At 40.1% G+C, this 10,705-nt stretch overlaps 1 protein-coding gene across 5 annotated transcripts in view; it reads left to right on the forward strand.

Moving 5' to 3' along the window:
- Nucleotides 1-1,826: 1,826 nt before the first annotated feature.
- LOC148355562 (GTPase IMAP family member 8-like) overlaps nt 1,827-10,705 on the forward strand; it is a 61,709-nt gene continuing 52,830 nt past the window's right edge. For 2 of the 5 annotated variants that reach the window (XR_015852318.1, XM_088350561.1), the window contains exons 1-5: nt 1,859-1,911; nt 3,713-4,426; nt 4,568-5,260; nt 5,880-6,653; nt 6,731-6,865. Coding sequence is in view for 4 of the 5 variants with exons in the window: in XM_088350561.1 (XP_088206687.1) it covers nt 1,884-1,911; nt 3,713-4,426; nt 4,568-5,260; nt 5,880-6,653; nt 6,731-6,865 (2,344 nt within the window). In the remaining variant the exon portion in view is untranslated. Of the gene's footprint in view, nt 1,912-3,712; nt 4,427-4,567; nt 5,261-5,879; nt 6,654-6,730; nt 6,866-7,853; nt 8,653-10,705 lie in introns of those variants that run through there. The other 3 variants (XM_088350560.1, XM_088350563.1, XM_088350559.1) reach the window with 3 other exon arrangements.

A 10,705-nucleotide genomic window follows, 5' to 3' on the forward strand; every position in this document is an offset into this window, starting at 1 on the left:
TGACCATATGCATAAGAATCATGAATATACAGTATCTTTAAATGTATATGTGTTCTAAATTAAGAATCTTTCACCCTGGAATCTATGCACTGTTGGTTAAACACTGTAAATTTGTGCAGGGAAACTTATCTATCATACAAAGTTGTTTAAACCTCGTGGCATACATTTTTTTTGTTACACAACGTGTGCCAGTGTACATTATTGGGACGTGAACTTGAAGCGTGATAACTCAGCCATTTATTGATATTTTTTATTTCCAACCCCTCAAGAGTCAGCCCCCTATAGACATCTTCCCAAAGAGCTCACGATCCAATTGGATTCAAACAGCTGACAAATAATAGTTGAGATTCGAACAAGTTTTTATTTGAATGGTTTCCAAAGGAATCATTAAGATGTTTATCTTTCCCGTGGCAATCGATCAGGTGTTTATCCTTTGAAACAGCCCATTAGTGTTTTTGCTGTGCCAAGAGGCACACAAGCAAATCAAGTTTACGACACTATTTTGCAACAACAAGGTAGAAAGCGCAATATCTAGTAAAAAAAAATACAAAAATCCTGGGAAATGCATTGAAATACACCAGGTTTATGATAAGTCAAAGACTATCAAGTATAATGTATGTCTATACGTCCCAATAGTGTACATAGAACACTTTGTGTATTCTATTTGCAGGGATCAGAATGGAGATTTTCATTTTCAGCTGAAATAGCCAGGGTCCAGGGGCCGCAGGCCCCGGCCAGGTCCAGGGCGGAGCCCGGTGGGGGGCTCAGGGGGGCAAACCCACCCGAAGCTGACATTTATCTTATTTGCTATGTGAAAATTGCACTAGAATGAATTAAATCCAACCAAACAGAAACCATGTATTTTTTTCAGTTTTAAGATGTTTAAAACAATTAGGGGATTACAATGTTACAACCATCACCATTGTTGTTGTGTTTTGATGATGAAGATGGACCTTGTATTTAGCTACTAATCAACAATATATATGAAAATTTATACATTAATAACCATTCATCATTAATTTGAAAATAGAATGCACAAACTGAACATGCTTAAAGAAAATACATGTCAGTCTGTGACAGTCTTCTCCAGCCATGACCACTTAAATTTATTCTTGATTCCTTTATCAATCTCGGAGACAAAAGCCTCGTCTTCTTTTCTTAGTATTTTCATATTTACTTTTTCAAACACTCATTTCACCGTTTGAAAAGACCGGAAGGAGCGCCATGTTTGAGAAAGCCAATGCTCTGAACAAAAGCTCCGCTGATTGGTTATCAGCGAACCTATCGACCAATGGTAGGAGTCGATCTATTTGTTGTGTGTTATAGATCTAATGCGCTGCGCTTCTTTTTGCTGATTTTTCTAACTGCTAACTTGGGGTGATGAAACAGTCACGTATCATACCTCACCTCACCCCCCCCCCCCCCCAAAAAAAATATTTTCTCATCGAATTTAGACGATTTACGGAAATGACCTTTGGGGTTCAAAAACAGCGGAAATCCGCGGATCCGCGGAAAATTCTGATCCCTATATTTGGGTGAAATAACATATAAATCACAGCACAATGCAATTTCAAACATCTACATCAGGGGTGGCCAACCATTCAGCGACTAAGAGCCAATTGTTCGTCTGTGTTACTACAAAGAGCCACATTATCGGGGGCAATTTTTTTTTGGTTTTGTTTTTTTCTTTGTTACTAAAAAGCCACATTATACACATGGGTACACATAAACATAATATTTTAATCATGTGAGTTGGTTAACACACCCGACTGAAAGAGAAACACGTTGAACTAGTAGGACAGGATTCCTTTACAAGGATCGTTTTCTTGAAACAAACAAAGCCCATATTCAATTTAGAACTACGCGGACGTGGATTTGTGTGGATGGACGGACTCATGGCAGAAGACGTGGGTAAGTTCACCCCCTAACATAAATAATAGACATCATACTCTCAACCAGGTACTCATGTTTTACATATGGTGTATAATTCACTGGCTTCATATTAAAAAACACCATTTGAATGGCTCTTGTACAATTTTTTTCTTCGCTGTGGGTGTTACCAGTCAAAATAATGTGACAATCAAAACAGTAAAACTTGACTTCTGTAAAGTCTTTTTGATTTCCAACCGATTGGCTATCCGGATTGGCGTCAGTGGAAATGTTTAAATCTAAGATTAAAAGTCACTTCTTGTCAGACAGGACGAAAGGAAGACTGAGATCACTTGCGCTCGTTTTTTGGTTTTATTGAAAGGAAGGAAATGACAAGGTGGGATTCTTCGATCAGTTGGTTGGCGGATTGTCGGAACTTGACAGGCGGGTGAAGGCTTGGCGGGAATGGTCGCGGACAGGCATAATCGTAGTGTTCAGAAAAGAGTTCAGGAGTCAGACGGGCAGGGCAGATTTACAGAAACGGGTCGGCAACGGAGATCATTTAGAAGAGAACAGGGAGCAGGCAAAGAGTCAGAGGTACGGGCTTACTGAGCTGAAGGCAACAGGTAGCACGAGTTCAATCGAACAAAGTATTACCGGAAGCTGGGGATTTAAATATACAGGGTGCGCCAATCAGCTGTCCTGGCTGTTGGCGCCAAATCCTGAACACAGGTATTCCTGATCCGGGTGATTGTGACACTTCTACTCTATAGCATATGAATAACCTACTCTTCTCGTCGGCTCCAGAGCAGGGGAATGTATAATAATATTCTGAAAAATAGTCTGTGTAATATAGTGTAATAATCTGTGAAGCCCTTTGAGACTCTTCGTGATTTAGGGCTATACAAATAAAAATGACTTGACTTGACTTGACTATCTTACACAGTGAACTCCAGGCTTAAATATTTGCAGTAAACCTGGCGCCAGCTGCGGCTCGTTGAGAGATTGGCTTTATGTCTATATTAAGCTCAGCGCTCCCTTGCTTCCTTTGTCAGCCCGTCAAACAAACTTCTACCCCACAAGACGTGGGTTCTGACTCGATCCTGTTTTTCTGTTGGTATTCCCAGTCCGGTATTGTTCCCGTTTATTTTTGTCCTGTTTAATTTCGGGTTTGAGTTTTGTTTCCGTCTGTTTTTTCCTGTTTGTTATTTTCTCCAGTTTTTGTTCCCGTCTAGTTTCTCCTGTTTATTTTCGATATCCTGATTCGTTATCTATGTTGTCTGTCCCTTCGTGTCCGGTATTGACCCCATCTGTCCGGTATCAACTCGGGCAATTGGAATCGATGTCGTCGGCCTCTGGCTTCCTGTCTTTCCACGCCAGACTGGCAGCCTAACGTGCATTTACCGTAAAATAAAGGCTTGTGTCAGAATGTCACGCGATTGGGTCCTGATCCTGTTCTGGTTCTTGACAAATTGATTCATTCTTGTTTTTTTCTCACATTGATGATTTACCTAAGAATATCATTTTCTTTTTTTAATTCAATTTCAAAAGTCAAACAAAACCCTTAAAAAACTGTCGGTTGTGGTTTACCTACATTTTTATTGTACTTTAATAAAAAAAGAGTTTAAGGAAATGTAAACAATTTGAATTAATAACAAATAAAAATAACTAACACATCAAAATTGTGCATTCAAAGGGGAAATTAACTCACAAAATTAAATTGCAATAACATTTAGCATGTGCCTTAATGTGATGACCAGAAAAATACGCCTGCTTGCTTTTTTTTCGTCATTTGCTGATGACAGAAAATAATAATACAGTTACTGTATATTATTTTGCTTAGCAGACGTAAAAAAGATGCGAGAGAGAAGACTGGTCATCGTTGGTTCTAGGCGAAGTGGTAAAAGCTCATCTGCAAACACAATCCTGAGAAAAAAGAGAGTTGAGTGTGGTCGCGTTCGAACAACTCAATTGGAAGCCCGACATGAAATTGTGGAGAGCTGGAACCTTCTGGTGGTCGACACTCCAGGATGGAAGACTTCCACCTTCCCCCCTGAGATTCCAGAAAAAGACAAGCTACAACTCAAGCTCTATGCCTCCAAATGTCCGCCCGGACCGCATGCATTCCTTCTTGTAGTAGCCACAGATTCCAGATTCTCCTTCAAGCAAAAAGAGACCGTGGAAGAATACATGAAGCTTCTGGGAAAGCAGGCATGGAGGTACACCATGGTGCTGTTCACCTTTGGAGACTATCTGGGCAAGAAAACCATTGAAGAGTACATTGCAAGTGAGGGAGAGGCGCTCACTTGGCTGATAGATAAATGCCAGAACAGGTACCATGTGTTTAACAACAAGGACGAGAACAACACTTCCCAAGTAATTGATCTGATGGAAAAGATTGATGACATGATACAAGAAAATGAAGACAGCTTCTACATGCTAGACACACAGATGTTGAAAGACATTCAGATGAAGCAAGAAAAAGTGGCTCAGAGGGCCGAACTGAGAAGGAGACGAGCTTTGATGCAAAGACAGGAAATAAAAACGATCATTTCAGGTAAGAATGTGAAAAAAAACAGGGCTTATGTTTTTGTTTCACTTAAGGTTTTTTTTTTAATCACATCAGTTTTGCCTGTCAATTTTAACTATTAATCATCTTTGTCACCCATTTGAAAATCTGATATTTTCATTCTGATAGGATTAGAAATGAAATCCTTCCAGAAACTTCGAATTGTTCTCCTGGGCAGCCAGTTTGTTGGGAAAACCTCCGTAGGGGCCACCATTTTGGGAATGGTGGATCATGAAAAAGCAAGAACATTGCTTTCTGAGGTATATCAGGGTTCTCGGGGAACAATAGAGATAACGGTCGTGGATACACCAGGATGGCAGAAGGGCTTTCCCGCATGCGAAACACCCGAAATGATCAAAGATGAGATCCTGCAGAGCATGCTTAAGTGCACCCCTGGTCCTCACGTCTTCCTGCTGGTTATTGATGCGGACGCCTCGTTTGACACCACGCACATGGAAGCAGCCACAACCCACGTGCAACTGTTAGGGGAGAGTGTGTGGAAACACACAATGATTGTGTTCACGCGTGGAGACTGGTTGGGGTCAAACGGGATCGAAGACTACATTGAGGGAGAGGGAAAAGCCCTCCAGACTCTGGTGGAACGATGTGGCAACAGGTATCATGTCCTAGACAACACGAACAAAGACGACAGTAATCAAGTTGATGAGTTGCTGTGGAAAGGCATGCTGACACTGGCAGGGAATGGATGGCAACATTTTACACCTGATCAGAATATGCTAAATGCTTTAAAAGAGAAAGAAAAAAAGGTGAAAATAGAAGCCCGACTTAGAAGTCAAGCCAAGGCCACCAAATCATTGAAAGGTACTTATCACAATATTTTGTGTTTGTAAAAAACATGTTAAATACCATGGAACTAATTTGAAAAATGAAAGACATTTTTTCTCATGAATCGGTCCTGTTTGCCTCATATAAAAAATAAGCATTTAAAGAAACAGTCATTTCTCATGTTCAGTTCAAAGAAGCTAAACTTTAGCGAAGCCTTATGCAACACTTGGCACAAGGTGAAGATTTTTCAGTCAACTTGTATGTTGAATAAATTTAGAAGAAACCTGGCTTAATATATTTTTCAATAATAAGTAAACCCACCCTCCATTCAGCCCTACATAGTTTACTTTATGAAAAAAGTGTTCAAATGAAGATGCTATGGCATTTCTTTGTAGGAAATATTTTAAGTTGTAACTCCAAAACCATTACCCTGATTAGCTAGACAAAGGAAATATGGCTAGGTAATTTTGGATTAGTCTTTCAGCTATTAGACCAAGTTTCATGAGAAAACCTTGTCAGTTAAACACAGTTGTTTATTTGCCAATAAATATGTTTTAAATTAGTTTTGGGTTCGAATCTGCAATCAAATATTATTTTGCAGTATGTACCATCTACAGTATATATGTTTTTAATTTTCCAACTTTACTATTTTCAGGTCCAGCAAAAAAGTTGATTGATGTGAGAATTATGCTTTTGGGTGAAAAGATGTCAGGAAAGACAACAGCAGCAAATTACCTCCTACAGGGAAAAGTGTTCCCCACTCACCCAAATGAAGGCTGCATCGTCCGTGATGTGATGTTTCCTGGCAGGCGAGTCACAGTAGTAGACACCCCAGGCTGGTACAGAGACCCAGATTTGTGCACTTTGAAACAGGATCAAGAAATATTCCAAGGCCTGCTCCTGAGCCCTGCAGGGGTAAATGCCATCCTGATTGTATTTTCATTGGATTGCAAATTCAACCAAGCCAGTCAAGATGCCCTGGAAGATCATATTAACCTCTTAGGTGACAAAACTTGGAACCACATTATGGTTCTGTTCACAAATGTGGACACTTTGGGAGACAGATCCATTGAGGAGTACATTGAACGGGAACAAAAAGCTCTACAATGGTTGATAGACAAATGTCAAAACAAATACTTCTGCCTGAATGTCACTGATAAAACCAATGACGACCAGCACAGCAATCTGTTTGACAAGATAGAGGACATGTCGGCAATGAATAAGGGCTCTCTCTTCCACCCTGACATGAAAGACATTGAGTTGAAGATTGAAGAAAAGTTCCAGAAGAAGTATTTCAAAAACGCAATTCAAAATCTGATAGACCAGGCATTGAGGAACAGAGAGGCCGAACTGCATAGGGACTTTAAGAAGAAGCTTGAATATCTGTACCAAGACATAAAAAAGATTGTTCCTGCTCCGCTGGAAATGTGTAAGTACGGTTGAATTCCGTTGATTTTAACAGACTATCTAAATGTTCTTTCATTTTCACTTTTGCCTTTGATAAAGGGAGCGGTGCCAAGGGCAAGATCAAGAAGAATGATGTGCTGTCTGCTGTTGAACAAGAAATTCAAGAGCTGAATAAAAACATCATGCTGTTAACCAAACAAGATCGAAGCAGCATTGACTTTATGATGCCAACCTGTATGTGTACATTACTCTTTTTTAATTTAGCAAACAAGCTCTTTTAAGGTCTCCAATAAATTTTAAGTCCTTATTAATTTGCTTTTGTTATATGTTTGACAGGTTAGTGTTTTTATTACTAATAGCTGACCACAGGGCACGGTTAAAAATCTGTATTTACCTCAGGGACTGTTTTCTTCTTCTGGCCATTGTAGTTAAAAAAACAACTTGGGTTTTTAGCTAATTGCGTAACAGTGTTTCAAAGTCTTTTAAGTATTCCTTTGAGTATTTTCCAGCAGTAATGACAAGGGATAATTTATCCATCCATTTTCTTTCACTAGGGTCGCAGGGGGTGCTGGAGCCCATCCCAGTTATATTTGGGCAGTGGGCAGGGAACACCCTAAACTGGTTGCCATTCAATCGCAGGGCACACAGAGACAGAAACCTCACTCGCATAGTCACACCTCGGCCAATTAACCTCACAAGTATGTTTTTGGAATGTGGGAGGGAACCGGCGTGCCCTTTTCAGCTATTTTGAAATGTTTATTATTATGAATAATAATAAAATATTATTATTTAGAACTATACCAATACCAGTAACTTATTAATTTTCACTGTGGTATTTTATCTTGTAAATGTTCTTGCATCATCGGGATGGGACTCTTGGATTTTATTGTGCATTTGAAATGCTATAATGATAATGAATTAGGGGCGGCAGTAGCTCAAGAGGTAGAGCGCTCATCTTCGAATCCCGGCTTGTCCATGTTACATTTCAAAGTGTCCTTGGGTAAGACACTGAACCCCTAATACCCCCAATAACCAGGTTAGCGTCTTACATGGCTGCAATACAAGGCCGCTATTGGGAAATGTGAAGCAAACTGTAAAGCGCTTTGGGAAGTCATTGACTTGAAAAGCGCTATGTAAATGCAGATCATTTCATTATATTATTTTTTATTATGTGCTATGTGGAATTGATACTTTACATTAAATGTTTTGTTTTCATTTACAGTGAGTCAATCCACCCAAGAAATGGATAAAGTTCTGAACTGGATTTCCAAGCTCGAAGTCGGCAAAAGTCAGGGTTCGACCCTGACACTCAACTATTCAGTGTCATCAGGATATAGATCACAAACAATTTCTTTGCCTGATGACGAGAAGTATCATTTCATTGGAGTGTAAATCTGGGTGAGGAGTCTCAACTTTTTTTTAATCTCATCTCATAATTTGAGTTTGATTTGTTTTGACAATATTATCTCAAATCATATTTATGTTTGGATTGATATCTTCAACAATCCAACAGAAAAACCTTTAGAATATTTTCCAAAGGTTAACAGACTTACAAATGATCCATCCATCCATTGTCTGCACCGCTTATCTTCAGTAGGGTCGCGGGGGCGCTGGAGCCCATTCCAGCAATCATCGGGCAGTGGGCAGGGGACACCCTGAACTGGTTACCAGCCAATCGCAGGGCAAACAGGGACAGACAATTTGGAATGTGGGAGGAAACCGAAGTGCCCGGAGGAAACCCACGCAAGCACGGGGAGAACATATAAACTCCGCACAGTAAGTCCAGTAGCTGGATTTGAACCCACACAGGATGTTCCCAAGACCTTAGAACTGTGCCGCACACGCACTAACCACTGCGCCGTGCTGCCCACTTTTTTTTATCATTATTATAATTCCATTTTTTTGTTTTGGATTTCATGTTTAGCAATGTTTTTTGTGATGAATTTTGATGTACATTCTCTGAATGAGTAAATTAATTTTGTGTCATGCAAATTTGTTTATCATTAAAATTGCAATTCAAAGTGCTGTGTAAAAACATTCATTGTACTGTAAATGAGGAAGTAACTTGGAATGCTGCACTTTCGCACACGCACACGCACACACACGCACACACACGCACACACACACACACGTTATTTAATTTAAGAAAATAAAATGAATAAAAAATATAAAAATAGTAAAATACAATTACTGCACAGACTAACCAAGTGAGGAAAGGCACCCGAGTTAGGCTTATGCACAGTGATAGGGATGGCAGCAGACAGCCGCAGGAACGACCTTAAAGCAACACTTGAACAGCCTGTCTTAAATGAGGAAACACTGAAATTCAGGGAGGGGATAACACAATATGTTAGTAAACATGTAAAACATTAAAGTGTGAGGTTTGAAAAACTAATTTCTGGAGTAAAGATCATTGGAAGAAAAAAAAATTGAACCTGCATGCCTGAGGATCGACATTAAGTCTGCAGGGACCCTTGATAATATTATAAATAGTCAAGTCAAGTCATGTCAAGTCAAGTCATGACAAGTCATGAGTCTCAAAGGGCTGCACAGACCACAGATTATTGCAAACGGCAAACTATTATTACACCACCCCCTGATCTAAAACCTATATTACGGCAAGGAAAAACTCAAAAACCTCAACATGAGGAAAATGAAGAGAATGAAGAAATCCCCCTATCAAGATGACCAGGCTGAAATGAATTTTGCAATAACAAATAAAAAACAGATATTGTCAACATAAAATAAAGGTTATTCATATGCCATAGAACAGAAGTCTGTTTTAAGTTGCTGAAGTTGCAGATCGAATCTCAGGGGGAGGAGCAATCCACAGCATCGGCCGCAGATGGAAAACGCTCTCGAACCTGCGGATCTCTTCTTGGCTCTTAGGATCCCTAGCGTTGTAAGGTCGTACATTTCCATATTGTTTTCCAAAGTAGATGCACAGAGAACACAAGAAAAATGGGTAAGTGGTTGGGAATCAAGCCAAAACCTCAGCCCCGGAAGAAAGATTCAAAAGAAGCAACATTTATGACGCTACAAAACGTAAATGACATGATTACGGATTTAGAGCACCTGCGACTGCTTAATTGGCGCCAACAGCCTGGACAGCGGATTGGCTGATGCACTCTTTTTAAACCCCCGGCTTCCAAGAGGAAGCCGTCAGATCGTTATGCGAACTGTTGCCACCAGCTCAGTAAGCCCTTACATCCGACTCTGTTCCTGCCCTGCTTTTCTCTGCCTGACCTTTGTTGCCAACCTGTTTCCGGACCTGACTTAGCCCCGTTCTGCCTGCCTGTTACCTGGTCTGTTTTGCCCCGTTACCTGCCCGCCTCCTGTTGTCGACCTTGTTTCCGAACTTGACACCGCCTTTGCTCTCCAGTCCGCCTGTCTCCGATCCTCCTCGCTTAACACGGAAAGGCCACTTCCGCATCAACCGCTCCTCTGGTCTGTCAGTCATCGGATCGTGGAAGCAAGCCCCGCTCTCCCTCTTTATTAATAAAAACTGAGAAAACGAGCGCTATTGGGTCCTGTGTCCGTTTCTGGTCCGTGACAGCAAATGTACATTAAAAGCATCGTGGAAAGAGGAGTTTGCGTGGCTTGTAGCAGATGAGGCAACGCAAACATTGCATGAATGAAGATGAGTAAATACAGGTACATACTGATGGCAGATGGAAAACAGCGATGTCATATACATGCAATGGATGTTATAAGAAGATTTAGAATAAATTTAATTTTAAAGTGTTGTTCTGTTATATATTCCGATTATCAATCCTTAATACTTTGCAACAATTGTTTTTTTTTTTTGCGATTACGTAGTCTTCTTATTGTGTTTCAAGTTGTGAAAAATGGGGCAGGCAACTTTATGGCTGGGCAAGCAACTTTTCAGAGTTTTTGTCATGAGTTTCATACACTGTTATAGATTAGGAAATAAAAAACTATCTGTATTATTCAAAGGTTCAATATTATCGCACAACATTAAAAGGCTATTGTGCTACCCAAAACGGTATTCATTTATGGAATGATTTAAATGATGACCTTAAAAATGTCCCAGTTTAGTGGTATAATTGTATG

This window comes from Urocampus carinirostris, chromosome 12 (assembly GCF_059441175.1).
Source record: "Urocampus carinirostris isolate Australia breed hairy pipefish chromosome 12, RoL_Ucar_1.0, whole genome shotgun sequence".
Classification (NCBI taxonomy): Eukaryota; Metazoa; Chordata; class Actinopteri; order Syngnathiformes; family Syngnathidae; genus Urocampus; species Urocampus carinirostris.